This window comes from Kwoniella shandongensis, chromosome 2 (genome assembly GCF_008629635.2).
Source record: "Kwoniella shandongensis chromosome 2, complete sequence".
NCBI lineage: Eukaryota > Fungi > Basidiomycota > Tremellomycetes > Tremellales > Cryptococcaceae > Kwoniella > Kwoniella shandongensis.
The window spans coordinates 213,778-232,915 of NC_089288.1; the positions used below are offsets into that span (position 1 = coordinate 213,778).

Here is a 19,138-nt window from a genome sequence, read left to right on the forward strand (position 1 = left end):
GTGACCGTAATATCAACGTTTAATCTTTCACATCTCTCTTCGTATCTTGTTCTCTTGTTCTTTCATCTCGACTCCCCTCGACGGACTGATTCTGATAGGGATCGATATCCAAGATGGTGGGAAATACAGCAAATGCTAATCGAAACTTGTATGTCCAATTCTATTCAAAGCAACCTTCACTCGCGCATAGCCCCCTTTGTCCTTCCCGATGTCTTTCCGTCCCTCCCATCCACACCACCTCCTCAACACCTTCTCGTATCTGTCCAATGGATTCGAATCGTCTATGGAGTACGTGATGCTGATGACTTGCCTGTCTCCCTTCTCTTCTTCCCACGCTGTTCCGATGTATTGATGCATGTCCCGTTTAACGATTCGCTGCTCCACTTGATTTTGAAAATATAGGTCGAGGGTAATCAGAGTGACCAGTGAGTTGTCTCACTCTCGGTCAATGAAGTCGGAAATGGTCATGCTGATAGAAATACTTGTGTTCCGTCTCTTCTTCACCCGCTTTGAACCACACCCACACTTACACCCACAGTCGTCGCCGCCGATTCCCTCATCAAGCGTGATATCCTCCGTCTGCCCGATCCGTTTGCCATCGTCTCGGTGGATTCGGAGCAGATTCATACTACTTCGGTCATCAAGAGGACCTTGAACCCGTATTGGAATGAGTGAGTGTTGTTTGATTTTCTGGATGATTGGGGTGAGACTAATGTGATTGTTACTTGATAGGAACTTCGACATGTGAGTATTTACACGCCTCAGAGTCGCATGGAGATGGAAATGGACATCGCGGCACAGGAGAGTACTGATGCCTTCTTCAGCACCGTCAAGGACTCGTCCATCGTAGCGGTTCAGATCTTTGACCAACGTAAATTCAAGAGAAAGGTGAGTTGTTTGTACCCCAAGCTTGGATGGATACAACTGACATACAATGGTTCAAAGGACCAAGGCTTCCTCGGTGTCATCAACATCAAGGTTTCCGATGTCATCGATCTCGAGCTTGGTGGACAAGGTGAGCTACATTGTTTCATTGTTTCACCTAATTCGCACACAGCTAACATTGTTGTCGGCTTGTAGAAATGCTCACTAAGGAGTTGAAGAAAGGATCGGACAACCAAGCAGTTCAAGGCAAACTCATTGTCTACCTTTCAACCCAGACCAACACCCCCATCCAGAACTCTGTCCCCGCCGCGTCTGGCTCAAACAATGTCTTGACGCCCACTGCCAACGGCTCTGCTCTCTCCGTCAACACAGCTGGTGCCGTACAAAGTGGTGGCTCACGACCTGGCTCTACTCTCCGACCGGCGAACGCCTCCCCGGAACCTGAGAGCCCTGCTACTGGCGAGACACCCGTAGTTGTTGCACCCTCGGCTGCTGTGCCCTCGCCTATGTCCACCAACGCGACTGCTGCAGCAGCTGCGGGCGCTCCCACCGTGGCTCCAACCACCACAGCTGCATCTACTGGACAAACTGGCGGCGGTGCTGGTAACGAGTTCGACTCTCACTCTGACCAGCACGGACCCCTTCCCGACGGATGGGAAAGGCGTATCGATCATCTCGGAAGACAATACTACGTCGACCATAACACCAGGACCACAACCTGGAGCAGGCCTAGCGACAACCAATTGTCAAACAACGCCAATCAAGCGACATCCACAGGAGAAGCAAGGGCTAGACACAACCAACGTACCTTGGCAGATGACATGCTCGATGTTCAACCTTCACAAGGAACCGGTACCGTTACGCCTAACGGTTCAGCTGCCCCTGTTGCTTCGAGCAACGTAACCACTGCTGGACAGGGACCTCTTCCTGCTGGTTGGGAACAGAGATTCACGCCCGAGGGCAGGCCTTACTTCGTGGACCACAATACGAGAACCACTACCTGGGTCGACCCTCGTCGACAGCAACTCCTCCGAGTCATCGCTCCCGGTCAAGGCAACCTTTCTGTTCAGCCCCAGACCGTCAGCCAACTTGGTCCCCTTCCCAGTGGTTGGGAGATGCGTCTTACCTCCACTGCCCGAGTCTACTTTGTCGACCACAACACCAAGACGACAACTTGGGACGACCCTCGTCTTCCCTCATCGCTCGATCAAAACGTTCCTCAATACAAGCGAGACTTCCGACGAAAGCTTATCTACTTCCGATCGCAACCTGCGCTTAGGTCGAACACCGGTCAATGTCACATCAAGGTGTCTCGAGAGAACATCTTCGAGGGCAGTTATACTGAGATCATGAGGCAGACACCGAACGACTTGAAGAAGAGATTGATGATCAAGTTTGAGGGTGAAGATGGTCTTGATTATGGAGGTCTTTCCAGGTGAGTGAGGAAAAGTTGCAGTGCCATAGAACGGGGTGCTGACTACCGGATGCAGAGAGTTCTTCTTCCTCCTTTCACACGAAATGTTTAACCCCTTCTACTGTCTATTCGAGTATTCAGCCCACGACAATTACACACTTCAGATCAACCCCAACTCTGGTGTGAACCCAGAGCATCTCAACTACTTCAAGTTCATTGGACGAGTTGTCGGTCTTGGTATCTTCCACAGACGTTTCCTTGACGCCTACTTCATCGTTTCATTCTACAAGATGATCTTGAAGAAGAAAATCACTCTGCAAGATCTGGAGAGTGTGGACAGTGGTCTGCATAGAGGTTTGACATGGATGTTGGAGAACGACATCACGGATGTTATCGAGGACACTTTCTCCATCACGGAAGAACACTTCGGAGAGGTTGTCACAGTCGATTTGATGGATGGCGGAAGGGATGTTGAGGTTACAGAGTTGAATAAGAAGGACTACGTCGAGTGAGTGTTGCTGTGCTAAGCTGTGCGGTGGTTTATCAAGGCTGATTGCGTTATGCAGCTTGGTCACCGAGTACCGTATCTCCCGACGAGTCAGCGAACAGTTCGACGCGTTCATGTCTGGTTTCAACGAATTGATTCCTCAAGAATTGATCAACGTGTTCGACGAGCGAGAGCTTGAGGTGAGTGTACTGGCTCAGATGCAGGGAAAATATGCTGATGGTTGTGCATCACAGCTACTCATTGGTGGTATGTCAGAGATCGACGTTGATGACTGGCAGAAGCATACCGACTACAGAGGATAGTGAGTAATGGTTTTCGCCGTTTACCTCGGTAACATAGCTAACATCAATCTTAGCAACCCATCCGACGAAGTCGTGGAGTGGTTCTGGAAGATTGTCAAGGCTTGGCCCGCAGAGCGAAAGTCTCGTCTCTTGCAATTCACCACTGGTACCTCTCGAATCCCCGTCAATGGTTTCAAGGATCTCCAAGGTTCCGACGGTCCTCGACGATTCACCATCGAGAAGGCTGGAGAGGTTACACAATTGCCTAAGAGTCATACTTGTTTCAACAGAATTGACTTGCCAGCGTACAAATCTTATGAGGCGCTCGAGCAGAAGTTGACCATTGCGTGAGTGTTCCCTGTCAAATGTGCGCACGGCTCGACGTAAACTGACATGGTACGATTACAGTGTTGAGGAGACCCTTGGTTTCGGTCAAGAGTAAACTTTCATTCGCAATGCTTCTGTACCTTCGCCATGTCATCTTTTGTTCCCCTCCCCCTCTACCACCTTATTTTAATAGACTGTAACAACCATCACTTCTCCCCGTCCACCCTCCTCGTTTTCGCTTCGCTTTCGTCTCGTCTGTTTGTGTCGGATTCGGCCTGCCTCGATATAGTAGGATATGTAACTCTTATTGTGTTTTCAAAGACTGCATGCAATGAATGTGTGTGATTGAGAAGTTACATTTACAACAGTTACGTTACGAAGAAAAGAGGCAAGTACTTGCAAAGAAGTATGAAGACGGAGGGTGTTATCTCTTTTTGGCAGAGGTGAAGCCGCCGAACCCCATCATACTTGCCATTTGTTCGTTCTCCTCTATCGCTCTTTGAACTTCTTCATCCTCTTTCGCTTTTTCTCTCTTTTCTTTTCTTCTTACATCTCTACTTTCTCTCACAACGGGCGCAGGACCAGAACCAGAACCAGAGGTCGGTTGTTGTTGTCCATTTCCATTCTGGTTATGAGCACTATCGACCTTTTTCGTTCGATCGCGATCTGAAGGTAATATACCCATTTTCACCATCTGTTCTTGTTCTCTCTTATTCTCCCTTTTCCTCTTCCTCTCTTCTCTCCTCCTTTCCCGCTCAGCATTCTCGGCTGATCGGACGGCGGAGAGACGGGCTTGGAAATCAAAGTTCTTGGCAGTGACGGCTTCGTTGGTCGATGCTCTGAGTGAGGCGATTTTGGCCCGGACTTGGGACAGAGTGGATCGTGCGACTTGTGTAGTCTGGCCGAGTTGTCGGAGATCTACGAGGTGTTGCGAAAGATTACGGATAGGGACAATTCGTAGTAATGCAGTTATAAAGCCGCCAGTAGGTAATTGTGGTTTAGGTATCATAATGATCATGTGTATAGAAAGGCGTCGGGAAGGAAATGAGCAAGCAAGAGATATTTATGGGCCAGTCAGCACACCTTCGTCATGGTTTCATTGTTCCATCTACTGCACTCACGGAATCGACCATTGACATGATCGAGGTATGACAAACTATCTTTGAAAGTCCTGTTACACATTTCACACTATATCTAGGTCAGCACACATTCCAACCACCCATCTACAGATACTACTCACATAAAATCCCGCGCCTCTTGGTCCTTTCCCCGTTGTGGTAGTTTGTACGAGCATCGTCTTGTTTAGGTTCTTGTTTAGATCCAAGGCTTCGGATCGCGCTTCGAGCGCTTTGGTAGGTTTCGGGAGGTCGTCCATCGCATTGTGTCGCTTCGGAGGGAGTTTGCCTGTATCACAGCGGTGTCGTAACCAAGTATAGGACGGTGATAGAGGGAGAGGGAAGCGAGATCATATATCACCATCGAGTCAGAGGTAAAGGTAAGAGTTTTATGGTCGGTGCGGTTGTGATGACAAAAATGCGTCAAGGCATTAGGAGTGAGAAGAGATGGAAAACAATGATTTTGTATGAGCAAACAGATCGACTTAGGTCAATGAACAGTATGACCTACCCGAAGCTAGTGCCGCTTCCGCAGCTTTGGCATGCTCGAAACCTTCTTCGTCCTTTGCTTTAGCTTTAGCAGCCCATTCATCCTTGTTCCAAGTTGGACGGGCTGCGGGCTGATGACAACAGGATCAGCTGAAGCAAGTGTGACAGGAAGTGGACTTACAGCAGCACCAGATTTGTCCGCCATTTCGTCAGTTCCTTACCTAATCGATATAAACACGAGCTGTACCGCGGTTCTATGTAACTCGAGACGAGTTGTGCGGGGCTGTATTTGAGGTGATGTTGGTCAAGACAGAACATGAACTTCGAGGTTTGCGAAACAACTGACAACGTCCAGATGGGTTGTTGCAGCGAACAACTCATAAATCACGTGACTCATCACATTCCATCGTCAACGCGCAACAACGAATGTTAGTTGGCTTTAGCTGCAACATCAAACCATCTTTCTGTCATTCCTCTTGTATCAACCAGCTTAGAAAACCCCGCCTGGAAGAAGGAGCAATGTTCAACTCGCCCTCTACACGGGCGACACCTCGACGAGGTGGATCTCGTTTACGCGATACCGCCTCTGTCCGTTCTTCTTCCATACGACCTCAAACACCCTCCCTCTTCTCAGAACCTTCTCATCCATATCAACCTGTCACAACCACCACACCTTCCGTCAGATCGTCCCGTTTAGCTCTTGTCTCGCAGAAAGAGAGAGCGGGATCGCCCACTTCTTCGGCTGGGGAGACGGTCAGGACAACGAGAGGAGGGCTGGAAGATGGGTATGATAAAGATAGAGTGTTTTGGAGTAGGGATGAGAGACATGTCGTTTCAAGCTTGGGAGGGCTGCCCAAAGAAGTGGCAGCGTTGATCAAAGGCTCAGGTGGGTCTACTCATATGTTTCTAATTCCGTTAGTCCAATGTACGAGAAGCATGCTGATGCAGATTCCAGATCTTGTGGTCAACACCGTCGCTGGACATGTCGATCCTAAGAGTGGATTCGCAATGGTTTCCACACCGAAACGTTGCATAGCTTGGAACTATCTCAAGGTGTGTCGCACCTTTGTATCAGATTGCGTCTACTAACACTCGCCCGTTATACCAGCCAACTCACTCATCTCCTACAACATACACATTCCTTGCTCCTCCTACCGACCATCCCCACGGGAACAACGTCGACCCACCGGTCCTCTCAGCTCTGTACACCGGTTCCACTTCCTCGGAACCTGGCATGATTCTCGTTTCACCTTCTGGGACTATCCGTTTCTGGGAGAGTATGAGTCTCGCCTTGACAGCGAACAGTGAGAGATATCAGGAACTGTACATCGATTTGGGTGAAGACGATGTCGTCGAGAGAATATGGAAACTCGATGTAAGTGTCGCTTTCTCATTCGGCCGTTATCGCGAAGTCGAAACTACAACTAATCTTTCTTTACAGGGAAACAACTTTGTCCTTACAACCGTGACATCTCTCGCTTTCCGTCTGACCATCTCACCGGCCGGTGGTCGACTAGTACCTACCATTACGGCTCTTACTCGACCTGGAGGAATGTTTGGTCGAGCTACCAACGCAATCTTCAACACTAGGGAAGACAGGACAGGAATCAGCTCAGTAGCCAGTGCTGCAGGCTACGTGTACATAATGGCACAGAGGATGATCCAGAAGTGGGCGTTCGGACCAGATGGACAAAAGGTACGTATTCGCCCCAGGGCACCCACCTGGGCCTGAAAGAATTTGGCTGATACTGGATACGTCTAGTTGGTTCAAGAGTATGATCTGCACGAGGCAGTAGGAAGTTCTCTATTCGAACAATGGTCCTCTGGAACTGTTTCGCTTGAACTAAATGATATCGTCACACTTGGGTGAGGAGTTTCTTCTGGGTTCCCGAGTTGGACCACTCGACGAATAGCTGACATCCATGCTTCCGTTAACAGTCAAGACGAGCTCGCAGTTCTTGTGTCGTATATCGAACAGGAGCCCGGAACTTCTGGTTATCCTCGATTGCACAACTCCCACGCTATCGTTGTGTTCTCCTTCCACCCGAAATCTCAGACTTTGATGGTCGCCCGAACTGTTTACGTCTCGTACCTCGCTGTGAGTTCCGGTCGTTATTGCTGCCATCTGTTTAGATGTGATTATTGATGTGTTGCGTTGTTAATTACAGCACTCCGATCCGAGAAACTTGGATGTGCCCAGACTATTGGTCCCCCCAGGAAGCTCTATGGCTTTCATCCGATTTGCAGAGGTCATTCTTCTGATTTCGTTGGACGACGGTGAGTTATCACCCTTGAGCGGAAAATGTGTGGCTGATCGCTTGAACATCAGACGCACCGTATGAGGAGGCCATCACCTTGAAGGACGCAGGTCGAAATGCCTTTATCGGTGCAGGAACGATCAGAGCGTCCGCTATTTCGAAACGATCCTTGGCGAACCCTTCGATCGTAGCCATCCCAGCTTCGGGCGGATTGATGTCCATCGAAGCTTTGGAGCCAAGCGTTCCATCTGACACACTGTGAGTCGTCTGCTAAGAGCGTCCACTTTTCTGTTTGTGCTGACGAAGCGGTAGGAATCGGTTGTCTTCCGCCACCGCGCGATTGAAGTCGAGATTGGAGCAGGCGGTCTTCTTCGGAGAGCGCAGTGATGTAAGCCTGAAGCCCGTACCTCTTGCTAGTATGAAGCTGATTTCTCCACAGAACCCGTTGTCATTTGACTTGCCAGCAGGATTCCAAGGCTATGCGGCCGAAGCGGCAGAAGTGGTGTCAGCGGAGATTGTTGCTTCTAGTGAGTGTGCGAGCTGAAGGACATTGTCTCATGGTGGTGAACTGACTCTGGGATAGCCTCACCATACATGCCTGCCATCTTTGAGCTTCGACCTCACTTGAGCGACAGACTGTTACGACTCAAGGAGTTGATGGCCTACATCCGGAGTAATGGTCTGCTTACGATTGTAAGTCTTCGCGCTACAGGATTTGAATTCCCGCTGATTATGGGCTCAGCTACCACAAGCGACAAGACGGCGTCTGTCCCGTGATGCGGAGAAGATTACTAGTGCTATCGACCTATGGGATTACCAAAATCGTCTTATGGAGTGGGTTTATTTCCCTCAAACGCTCTACGCACATGGTAGCTAATTTGCGATATTTCCCCAGCCAAATACATTCAAGGACACCGGCTTCGCTTTTCTCTGATTCCATCCATGCTTATATGACACAAGCAAATATCTTTGACGAAGAAGATTACGTTCGACTGTTCTTCCGAACACAAGTGAGTGATTGCACACTTCAGGGAGCCCTAAGCTGATTCTGTTCAGGTGCAAAATCTCGATCGGTTGCTTGAGGTCGTCTTCGCGACATTCCGCGAAGCTGTGGCTGCTGCGGACCGTGCGGACATAGCCTCCTGGGTGCTTGAGGCGAACAAGGTATTCCTTGTGAGTGCGCTCCGAAGTCATCGGCTGCATCTAGTGCTGACCCGACCTGTAGTATGTTGTGCGAACTGCGGCGCAATATCGAGAAGCTGAGCAAGGGTTGTATGAGGTCGATCGCGAGCGACCAGCCATCGAACTTTGGACCGCTCGAGATAGTCTTATCGACGCTCTCGACTTCTTGTACTCCACAACAGAGCAACTTATCAAGGAACGGTCTCGAGATCTTGGATCAGTCATCGACGAATCACCTTCGGAGAATGGCGCCCCTCAATTACGACATGAGCAGCAAGTTCAAACGCAGCTGAAATCGCAGATGGCAAACCTCGCTGCAGCTTTATGTACAAATATGGAGGATAAGTGTAGAGCGACCTCAAGGTAGGTTTTGTGCAGTGGAAATCAGTAGAGATGACAACGCTAATCGCGGAACCATCCAGAAGACAACTCGAGGACGGTGCAGATGAGCAAGAGGGTATCAAGCTGGGAGAAAAGTGGATTGCAATGAAACCGAGGGTGATCAGACCATTAGGTGAGGAACATATTTCCCCAGTCTGTTTTTAGACGTTTACTGATATTAGGTTCTGGTTCTCAGTCGGTATTGATCGAGTGTCAGAAGCATATGCTTTGGCTGAACATCACAATGATTTCTTGACGCTTGTCGTGCTCTGTCACGATCCCGTTGCTGGAGCTGGTCCAGCGAGATTGCAAAGCTATATCGAGAGATTTGGAGAAGAGTTCGCTTTCGTCTTGTATCAATGGTACATCGATCAAGGTGGGTTGATTGATAGCTATCAGTCTCTCTATGTAGACACCAACAGCTGAAGTGCACTTCTCCATCATAGGTCAACTGCACGTTTTGTTGACGCAAGACGAGGTGTACGGCTCGCTCGTCACGCGATTCTTCGAGCTGCATGGATACCCAGAACTGGCCTGGATGCACCATATCGCATGCAAGCGGTATGGCCAGGCAGCCGGGGCATTGTCCAGTGTCCTGACGAGTGGGCAAACGAACAAGGTGGAACAACAACATGTGAGCGGCTAGGTCTGCAACCGAAAGCAAGAACATAATTGACATTCATTGGTAGCTTGTTGGGAGTATTGCCAAATTAGCGGCAGTCGCTGAGATTAGGTCAAGGGGCGATTCAGAAGGGAGGAAACAGCTTCTGATCAGTGAGTTGAAAATAACGTAACCAAGACTGCAACTGACCGACCTCTCAACCATCCAGGCCTCGACGACGAATTAGATCTTGTCAATCTCCAAAATGCCCTACGCGAATCTCTTCTCCCCGAAACCGGACGATCTCGTACGCCCGCCAAATCCGCCCTTGAACAACAAATTACCCTCCTCGTCGATCGACCTGCTTTCAAGAGTCTCTTCCTCACACTCACGCAGGAGCTGGTTGATGGGAAAGGTTTGGATTTGGAGGGTCTGATAGACGTTCTGACGTTGAAGGACAACTACGAGAGGGTAGGAGACGCGGCGATTGCGCTCGATCGTTTGGTCAGAGATAAGGTAAATCGAAGCTCAGATCAACCTCTTCCCTCGAGTGGCCGCTGACGCTGTAGTCTCATTGTGCAGGATTTGCCAGAAGGGAGGAAACAGGTAGCCTTGCTATCGATCTGGAGACGAGTATACATCCGCGACAAGTGAGTCAGGCACGACGGTTCAGATTGTGATCGAACGAAGCGGAGAGAGCGATGGCTGACGAGGTACGACCATAGTTGGGCGGAGATCGCGAACACTGCTGGGCGGAGCGAACAAGCGCAAAGAGCCAAGGTCAGAGCGACTTTGACCTATCAAACGATCAGAGCGGTGAACGATATCAAGGGTGAGTGGCGATCCAGAGCCGTCCCATGCTACGTCCTACCGACACATCCCAAGCTCGCAATTTTCGAAACCAGTGTCTACTAAGTGTTCAACTGACACAAGACATGTGCTAATACAATACCCAACATATCTCACAGATTTCCCGCGAAACTTCATCCTCTCCCCACACACCTCATCGCAACCGCCTCTTCCTGCCGAGATCGCAGCCCGTTTCCCCACTTACCCCGCTGAAGACGTAGCGCGTCTCATGGCAGATCATGAGAAGGAGATTGAGCTGCTGAATAAGTACTTGGAGGAGAATGGTCTGGAAGAGAGAGTGAGAGAGGTGGCGGAGATGGTGAGGAAGGATTTGGAGGAAGAGGAAGAGGAGGAACGAAGGAGGGATGATGATGTTGTCATGTAGGGAGCAGTATCAGTCAAATATCGGAGGGAAGATTATCGTGATGGAGAGACGATCCCAATGAATGCATGGATGCAGTAATGATCTTGTTCGAAGTAGCAATACAACATGTTCATGTCGCCTGCCTCCGCTGTTGATTTGTATGTCCTGTTAACAGGTGATCTCTTCGACAAGCGCTTGTTCATCTCGGGCTCTCCCAAATATTTTATTGTTCTCATCCGCGATACTAACTGTCGTCTTTACGTCCTCATCCCTCAAACGAAAACGAGAACACGACGAGTAAAGACGATTGTGAACGCTTTGCTGTTGAGGACAGGCTACAGATAAGAGATGCATGTTATTCTGTCTACATTCTAATTGGGGATCTTGACTCTCCAAGCTGACATTGGCAGAGCTACGAACACATCAAACAACACATTAGCACTCAGTCTTGCGTAGTTCATCCAGTCTTGAATTAAACTCACATGATAACCGTCTTATAGTCGGCAAGATGAACATGATCAACAAACCCGCTCCTAGACTTACACACAAGATCGACATGATATAATACCCATCTCGTTGGACAATACATTGTCCTCCAGCCGTGGCACAGAGTGATTTCCCATGTTCGGTAATACATTCCCCATATCCTGGTCCGGATTTGTGGCCGCCCAATAATAACTTTTCGGATAATTGACCGGAGAGAGATGTTGGGATTGAACATGTTGCAACGGTCAAGAGGTCGACGGAACGAAGGATAAGTGGTTTAGGCCATGTTCCGCCTAGGTTGGAAACGGTGTTCAAGAGCTATACAGAGATGTGAGGATGAGCTGGGGTCCACTTCGCAGGAGTGAAACTGTCTGTAGCTCACAGTCATGTATGTTCCTCCGATCAAAGGGTCCGCGATCTGGGTGTGGAAAGCGCAGATCCCAACGAATTGGACGGTGCTAGATTATCGAAACGCGTCAGCATGACTGCTCAATCGCGAGACCGTGTGCCAGAGCTCACCTAGTAAGCGACGACAACAGTGTCGTCATGATGACCAAAGCGAAATATCCATTCCCAACTCCACCCGACGGGAACCCCTTCACCACCAGTGCAGCGATCGCAGCCATAGCCAACCTGGCCCAGAAAGCATACAGCCACGGCTTCAAGACACCGGTGACTTCGCCAGAAGCTGGGCCTGTTAGAGGGCGTTTCGAAGAACCGCTCGTAGGTGTGGATACTGGTCTGGCCCATTTGGCGGCGAGCCATCCGATGGCCATTTGAGCGGGGAAGTCGATCAGTACTGCAATGGCAAGATCTTCTTTCGACAATCCCTTTTCGAGCAGTTTGAGGGATGTCACGGCATCATTGACCTGGAAACCGATCTTGCAAACTAGGTGCACAAGCAAGAAAGACTGGATGTCTGCAAGGGTAGATCTAATCAGCAAGTACTTGCATTCAAGGCCGCTCATTAAGGATGATACCCACTCTTCAGTCGAACGATGCTCCACATCACTTTGTAAACCTTCTTCACATCCATGTCGGGGTCGTTATCGCTAGCAGGATCTTCCGTCTTGAAGAACGCTAGCCAAGCAGTGACTGCAACGAACACGACTGCCCAAAAGCGTAGGTACCCTCCGAGCGAGACGAGAGGATAGTCAAGCGGTGTGGATCGGAAGTACTTATTTCTGGGGTGGAACACTGTAAGCTCGAAATTCAATGTGACAGCAATGGTAAACTCACGAAAACTCGACACTGTTGAAGGCGAGGAAGACAGTGAAGCTGAGGGCGTTACCGATTCCGATACCGATCGTCTGAGCAGTAGAAGCATATGACAAGTTTGGTTGTGAAAGAAGTGTGAGAGCCCAGCCTGTAGAACGAGTTTGTTAGCTTTAGAGGCTAAACGAAAGTAATAAACCCGGAAGCTCACCGTCTACAGCGATATCTGTAAAGTCGTCAGCTCCGTACCAGTCTTAACTATACATTTCAGCTCACCTTGGGTCGCTGCCGCCAAGATCAGGGCACCAAATACACCTGTGATGAACTTGATGTCGATAGTCTCCTACATGGTCCATCAGCCCAACTAGCACCATTTTTCCTGATCCAGTGCCCACTTACCGCCTCCAACCACCCTCCTACTCTCCCGCCGATAATCCACATGCCCAATCCTACCAACCCTTGCACCGGCACGATCCAGCTTTTTCTCCTCCCCCACTTCTTCACGAACCACGCGTCAACTATTGGTGACCATAACAGTTTGAGAGAATATGGCCAGGTGGATAAGGCGAAAATGGCTAGTTGGGAGTATGATAGGTGCGATTTGAGTAAGAAAGGAAGGGTACCGAAAGTCAAGCCTAAGGGTATGCCTTGTAATCTGTACGAGGGGATATCAGTCTGAGCTATTCGCTCAAGGTCGACGACAAGGAATCGCTCACAGGTCTGTGAGGAACGAGAGAAGTACACGCCGGTTAGCTGAATTGCCTTTTCATGCAAAGAGGAAGCAAAGGGCTCACATAGCACGACGAGCAAAGCAAAAGCCTCTTTATCTCTCCTACTCGTCAATCCACCCCCACCCTCCTCTTGTTCTCCACCATCATCCAATACTATCTGTTCCAATCTCCCTCCCTCTTCCCTCTCTTTCCCTCTCCGTCTCCTCGACTGCATCCCACCTTCACTCTCACTCGAGTCCGTACGACGCATCAACAGACCCTTTTCCTCTACATCATTCAGATCCTCCACGTTTCGTCCTCGGAGTGTCTTGTTTTCGCGATACATCTCTGGATCTGGACTAGGGGAAGGTGTATCGTCCGGACTACTAGATGTGGAAGAGGCCGATTCTCCAGATACTGCTGGAGTGGAAGTATGAGCCGCTGATCGAGTGAGACGTCTAGTGACTTGAGATGGTGAGTTAGGAGGTTGGAGCGAGGTCGTACTAGCAGCGGTGGCGGCGGTGGATTGTCGAGAAGGTCGACCACGTTTCGGAGCCATGGAGGTGGTTTGTGGGCTCGACTGATGGAAGTGGTTCGACGTGACGAGGATAATTTAGTCGTGATTGGATCAGTATCAGGATACGTCGCTGTGCTCTCGGTGGTCAATAGACTGGAGATGCAAGGGAGAGAGAAGAAAGGAGCTGTGTTGTATCGAATTGATGGTTCAGAAAAGTCTGAAACTCGCGCCTGTTATTAATTGAAACATCGACGTGTCAAAAGGTACAGTATGAGTACGTGGTGGAGAGTGATAAGGCAGATCCCAGACGCACTGTACAGCTGCTGGAAACATTCCCACGTCACATTTCAACGATCTACCAAGTCACTCCACGTTTTCAGGGTATTACCTTGTCCGGCGGGAGTGAGTGAGCAGCGAGAGAGCACTAAAAACGCGAAGCACGTTACGTGTCATAGCGATAACTCATACTTTGAAAGAATCAGATAGAGACATTGCTACATCACTCTTTCTCAATCAAAACAATCTTATTGTACACCCAAAACACACCACCATGTCAGTCCCCGTCATTGCTCCCGGCGTAATCTCCACCCCTGGCTCTGCCAACCCCTCCGTCGCCTATCCCGCAGGTGTCATCCCCTTCGCTCAGCGAAAATTCCCCAAGACAATCTGCATGTTTGATGTGGACGGAACGCTCTCTCTTGCCAGACAAGAGGCTACACCAGCGATGGTCGCGACTTTGAAAAAGTTGAGAGAGGTTACAGCTATCGCTTTTGTCGGTGGGAGTGATTTGAAGAAGATCTTGGAGCAAGTTGGCTCGAACGGTACGTAGACGTAGTATTATCCCCCTTTACGAGAAGTCCAGTACAATTCTGCGAAGAGCTCTTTCTTCAAAAGTCCCATTTTACTTTCCCGTGACGCTTTGTCCGTCTTCATGACATAGGGTGCTGACCCGTGATGCGCGTCTCACCAGGTGTCAACGACTTCGACTTTGCTTTCGCCGAGAACGGTCTTACAGCTTACAAGCTCGGACAACAACTCGCCTCTGCAAGCTTCATCAAGCACGTCGGAGAGGAAGAGTACAAGAAGCTCGTCAACTGGATCTTGAGATATCTCTCAGACGTCGATATCCCCGTCAAGAGGTGGGTGCGATCCTAGTTATACATCTCTACCCAGTCTTATATATCAACTTCTGGTCGAGTGGAGTGTGTAGTACGTACAAGACCCAATGCTGATATTGATATTATACTTGTAGAGGTACTTTCATCGAGTTCAGAAACGGTATGATCAACGTCTCTCCCATCGGTCGTAACGCCTCGTGAGTTGGGCATTCCAAGTGGTATCGGTACTACTGTTCTTTCTATTCCATTGCGACTGACACTCCTGCGTGATGATAGTATCGCCGAGCGAATCGAGTTTGAGAAATACGACAAGGTATGTTAGCGACCTTCCTCAAGCTCGTTGCTATGGCTAAAGAAAGGACGTTGGCTGATACTGGGATATATTGTTGTAGATCCACGGTATCCGTGCTTCCATGGTCACAGAGCTCGAGCGAGAATTCATTCATCTCGGCTTGACATTCGCCATTGGTGGTCAGATCAGCTTTGACGTCTTCCCCCACGGTGAGTAGACCGGGCGTATTGGTACCTGATCCGAGTTGCGCCAGTGTATATTGTGGGCCAGTGCTGATTGTGCTCCCTCGATGTAGGATGGGACAAGACTTATGCGCTTAAGCATCTCGAGGGCGAAGGTTTCGACACCATCCACTTCTTCGGTGACAAGGTGAGTAGTCATGTAGTGGAGCGTACTACATCTGTCGATATCAACCCACTTGGCTTGACAATTGTTCCCTTTGCTTCGTCGTTTTCCTCCTCATTCGATGTTTCTTCTGAATTACAATTTGCTGATTGCTCCACCTGTCCTCGCCCCAACAGACATTCAAGGGCGGAAACGACTACGAGATCTTCTCCGACCCCTCGGTCACCGGTCACACCGTCGAGAACCCCGATCACACCATCAGGTTGTTGGACGAATTGTTCTTGGGTTTCGCCTAGATGACATCTTCTTAAACAGAGAAAGAATCGGGTTTCATATTGGTTTCATTTTGAGTTTGGTTTTCTGAGTATAGAGCAGAGAAGAGAAGCGCCGAAAACACAATTTAGGGGAAAAGAATATGCTAGGATATACATGCATGAGATATATACGGATCATTTGTCTTGTTGTTCTGGGTGTCCATCAACCCCACGTGCTTCACTTCCGTTCACCTCCAGTCCAAGATGATTGTTGACGTCGACCTGGTCGTCTTCACCCTTGCCCTCGCTATCGCTGCCGCTGTCGGTCCAATCTTCCCCTACACCTAGTGCGACTCCCACTTCCTCTCTCCCTCTTCTCAACATCGTCTCACCGAATTCGTACCCTTCACTAGTGTCCAACACCCTATCACATACTTCCCCATACGCCTCGTATATCTTTCGTAAGGCTTTACGATGGATCTCCTCTGCCAATCGAGGTGAAGTGAGGAGCGATAAGCGCGGAGAAGTTGAGGGATCGATAGTAGATAGCCAGAGAGAGAATTGTTGTAGTGATGCAGTGAGAGATTTGGGAGTGGTGGATGGGAGACGCGAGAGTGGTGTCTGTGCGCCAAGTAACGAGTCAGTGTCATACTCTCTATCGTAACGGTAGAGGAGATAAAGATCCAGTGGTACCGAGACAGCTTAGTAACGGATGGGCGTAACGGCGCTGCGCAGACTTCGCACTCACATCTGCAGGTCTTGTCCGTATAGTCTTCATGACAGCGGCCAGTCCACATTGCTCAAGCAATTGACCGTGCTGAGATTGCACCGAGCGTCAGTATCGTTCCCGTACGACTACCTCGCTTCACAACTCCACTTACATGCTCAAATGTCATACTCTCCACATGACGATCGATCTTCTCGTCAAGCAAATCGAGTCGCTTTGACGTAAAGTCGTACGCCTCGAGGGTGTGCTGTGAAGATAGGTACGTCAGTCAGTCGAACTCTTCGGCATGTGCTTCATAAGGTCTACGTTCAACAACCAATCCCGACTCACCTCTAGATAGCCCAAACAATTGACCATGAACACGTCTCTGTCCCACTCCCCTCCTGCACCCTTACGCATCTCTGCCATCCTCTCACACATCTCGACACAAGGATCGACCGCTTTTTCCAACAGCTTGGCAAGATCCGAGTCTGATTCTCGCTCTGACGGGTCGACGAGCGAGGTTGAATACACTGCGAGGAGTTCTCGGAGAATCTGGGCGGCGTCACGTAGTGCGAGAGGTGGTGTAAGCGTAGCGTCGGGGGGCTTGGGGCAAACACAGTCAGCTTGACTACATGAGGCGTACCAGCAAAGGGGGTTACACACGTGAAGGAATCGAAGCAGACTTCGACCTTGCGCATCGAGTGTCTCGAAGAATGCAATGTATGCTTGGTCGTGGATCCTATAACGAGGGCATAGCCAGCTTTAGCGTGCTCCATAGAGCTCCGGAAGCTGAAACCCACTCTTTCAATGTTGTGCACAACAACGCATCCTCCCCGATTGTTTTCCGCATTGTCACCAAGTAGAACTGTAACAAATTGGCGATCTTGTACGCCATGATGATACCCTCTTGGCTCTTGATCGTTTGTTGTATCCTCAACTATTCACAATTATCGAATCAGCTTGGACGATCCTTGCCTAACTGCTAGCTAGACTTACCTTGAGCGGTCTTCCCAGTCCTTCCAGATCCTTATCAAGCGCCTCTCTCACCATCGCTTCTTCCTCACCCGTTGCTCCCTCTCTCTCAGCACCAACCATCCTCCTCTTCTCTCTGACTCCAAATAACCCATCTAAGAACTCATGTTCGCTAGCTGTAGCCTGATGCACCCAAGCCAGCATATCACCTACGTATCGCGTAGGATCATGTGCGTGCAATTCGATAGGTCGCGGTAGACCGTTTGGCCCACCGCGAGTCAACGCATCGAGGAAAGCTTGGAGGATAGATGCCTGTCGAGTGGAAGTGAGTGTTTGAAGTGCATCACTAACGACGAGGCAACAAGATGGCCGGGTCAGCTTTCCGCTTCGTCGTCAGCAAGGATGTATATCAGCGCACCTAAGTAAAACTGGTCTTTCTCGAAGTCGCCGAATAGCCTCGCGCATCACCGACGATACTTCCAATTGCGTTTCACGCGTATATTGTCGGAATTCGAATTGACACCATCTATGTATCTTCTTGTATCCCGATTCCATCTGATCCGAAGTAGCAGCCATGATGTCCAGTCTGTTCAGCAAAAATGGAGTGTCACGTCAGTTGTCTAATCCACGTCACTGACAACAAGACGAAAGTGCTAAAACTGACCCAGCTTGCATTTTCCCTTCTTCTCCACCTAGGAGGACCTGACAGTCTTTCCTGATCGCTTCAACATGATCCAAAGCGCTGAAAAGGGCGTTTCCAACCGTCACATCTCGTGATGTCAATGCTGCCAATTCCGACTCAGACAATGTGAAGCGGGACAAGAAGAGGTTGATGAGTGTTGCTCGCAATTGTGCAGATGCGCTACATCGAGATACCAACGTTGTCAGTGGCTTTCTAGTTCATTCCAGCGCCGCTGACTTGCTATCATTGAGAAGGGTATTCCACTCACCGTTGTGATCTCAGACCGTCTGCTCGTTCCAAGAGGTATTTCGTTCCGCTGTTCGCTTGGTCCAACTCTGACTGTACTTGATCACAACGGACTTGCATCTCCCTCATATGTTCTCGCAGCACGTCGAGTTTCTGTTTCGTGGAACCATAAGACGAGGATTAGCATCCTACAAACACAGCTTCATCTCACGCTTCCACTCAGGTAAGACGAGCAGCGCAGCACCGATCAGTAACTAACCTGATCAACTTCTCCAAACGCTTCTAGGAACTTTTGGCTTCCACCGGCTAATGTCCCCTCTACATCCTTTTTCAACCATTTCCTAGCCATACTCGCACTTTGCCCCTTCAAAGTTCTCCTCTTCGGTAAACCATCATCCTCTTCCTCATACTCATCCGTATTCCCATTAACATCCGCCTTGCCTTTCCCCTTGTTCCCGTTCGAAGAGGAGGAAGAAGAAGCGTAGAATGAAGAAGCTATCTCTAAAGCTTCGCGTGATGAAGGGTCGTCGAATGATGTTCCGATCGCTTTGTAAATCCGGAGTGAGATGGGGTTGTTACGACTTGATGGGAGAGGTGCGGGGGAAGAGGAAGGGACGGAAAGGGAGAAGGACCGGGAGGGGGAAGAAGTGGTGCCGAGGGGTGGAGAGAAAGTGGACATGGCGAATGTCGAGTCCAGCTCCAATGGATAGAGAGTCGTATTTATGTATCACGCAGAGAGATTGTAATATCGAGAATGAAAGTCAAGTTATGAGCATGGATGTTGTTGGACGTGGACATGGACATGGACATTGACCGCGCGACTGATGGCTCAATCTACTAATATAAACGAGTTACCCATTTTAGTCCCCTTGAGTGACCGTAGGCCTGATGCCCGAGGAGTGACAACTTGCAACTGAGGAGAGGAGCCACGTAAACGT

At 49.6% G+C, this 19,138-nt stretch overlaps 6 protein-coding genes across 6 annotated transcripts; 3 read left to right on the forward strand and 3 right to left on the reverse strand.

The window, feature by feature from the left end:
* Positions 1-113: 113 nt before the first annotated feature.
* On the forward strand, positions 114-3,530 carry CI109_100777 (uncharacterized protein; the record flags this gene model as incomplete). The annotated part of the gene is made up of 12 exons (XM_065966844.1): positions 114-148; positions 403-425; positions 539-671; positions 733-744; positions 825-888; positions 946-1,015; positions 1,081-2,320; positions 2,376-2,807; positions 2,866-2,986; positions 3,041-3,108; positions 3,163-3,435; positions 3,497-3,530. 12 exons carry the CDS (start codon positions 114-116, stop codon positions 3,528-3,530), a joined length of 2,505 nt encoding a protein of 834 aa, XP_065822916.1.
* A 309-nt stretch (positions 3,531-3,839) lies between these two features.
* On the reverse strand, positions 3,840-5,224 carry CI109_100778 (uncharacterized protein; the record flags this gene model as incomplete). Its single annotated transcript, XM_032006187.1, has 5 exons — positions 3,840-4,333; positions 4,537-4,603; positions 4,656-4,819; positions 5,042-5,150; positions 5,201-5,224. 5 exons carry the CDS (start codon positions 5,222-5,224, stop codon positions 3,840-3,842), a joined length of 858 nt encoding a protein of 285 aa, XP_031859581.1.
* Positions 5,225-5,538: 314 nt separating this feature from the next.
* CI109_100779 (uncharacterized protein) lies at positions 5,539-10,675 on the forward strand (the record flags this gene model as incomplete). Its single annotated transcript, XM_032006186.1, has 23 exons — positions 5,539-5,905; positions 5,975-6,072; positions 6,128-6,394; positions 6,461-6,715; positions 6,782-6,885; positions 6,958-7,117; positions 7,188-7,296; positions 7,349-7,535; positions 7,590-7,665; positions 7,717-7,804; positions 7,861-7,970; positions 8,020-8,111; positions 8,173-8,287; positions 8,334-8,450; positions 8,503-8,822; positions 8,882-8,973; positions 9,037-9,216; positions 9,287-9,474; positions 9,530-9,614; positions 9,671-9,957; positions 10,024-10,091; positions 10,167-10,273; positions 10,410-10,675. The coding sequence occupies 23 exons, from the start codon at positions 5,539-5,541 to the stop codon at positions 10,673-10,675; spliced, it is 3,738 nt and encodes a 1,245-aa protein (XP_031859580.1).
* Positions 10,676-11,025: 350 nt separating this feature from the next.
* On the reverse strand, positions 11,026-13,624 carry CI109_100780 (uncharacterized protein; the record flags this gene model as incomplete). Its single annotated transcript, XM_032006185.1, has 9 exons — positions 11,026-11,066; positions 11,137-11,458; positions 11,523-11,598; positions 11,660-12,059; positions 12,125-12,324; positions 12,380-12,506; positions 12,567-12,581; positions 12,632-12,698; positions 12,755-13,624. The coding sequence occupies 9 exons, from the start codon at positions 13,622-13,624 to the stop codon at positions 11,026-11,028; spliced, it is 2,118 nt and encodes a 705-aa protein (XP_031859579.1).
* Positions 13,625-14,132: 508 nt separating this feature from the next.
* Positions 14,133-15,633, forward strand: CI109_100781 (uncharacterized protein; the record flags this gene model as incomplete). Its single annotated transcript, XM_032006184.1, has 7 exons — positions 14,133-14,403; positions 14,553-14,721; positions 14,835-14,897; positions 14,977-15,013; positions 15,093-15,201; positions 15,288-15,361; positions 15,514-15,633. The coding sequence occupies 7 exons, from the start codon at positions 14,133-14,135 to the stop codon at positions 15,631-15,633; spliced, it is 843 nt and encodes a 280-aa protein (XP_031859578.1).
* A 153-nt stretch (positions 15,634-15,786) lies between these two features.
* CI109_100782 (uncharacterized protein) lies at positions 15,787-18,879 on the reverse strand (the record flags this gene model as incomplete). Its single annotated transcript, XM_032006183.1, has 11 exons — positions 15,787-16,212; positions 16,340-16,408; positions 16,473-16,565; positions 16,649-16,903; positions 16,964-17,039; positions 17,101-17,237; positions 17,297-17,618; positions 17,691-17,858; positions 17,937-18,134; positions 18,223-18,353; positions 18,460-18,879. 11 exons carry the CDS (start codon positions 18,877-18,879, stop codon positions 15,787-15,789), a joined length of 2,295 nt encoding a protein of 764 aa, XP_031859577.1.
* Between the last annotated feature and the right edge of the window lie 259 nt (positions 18,880-19,138).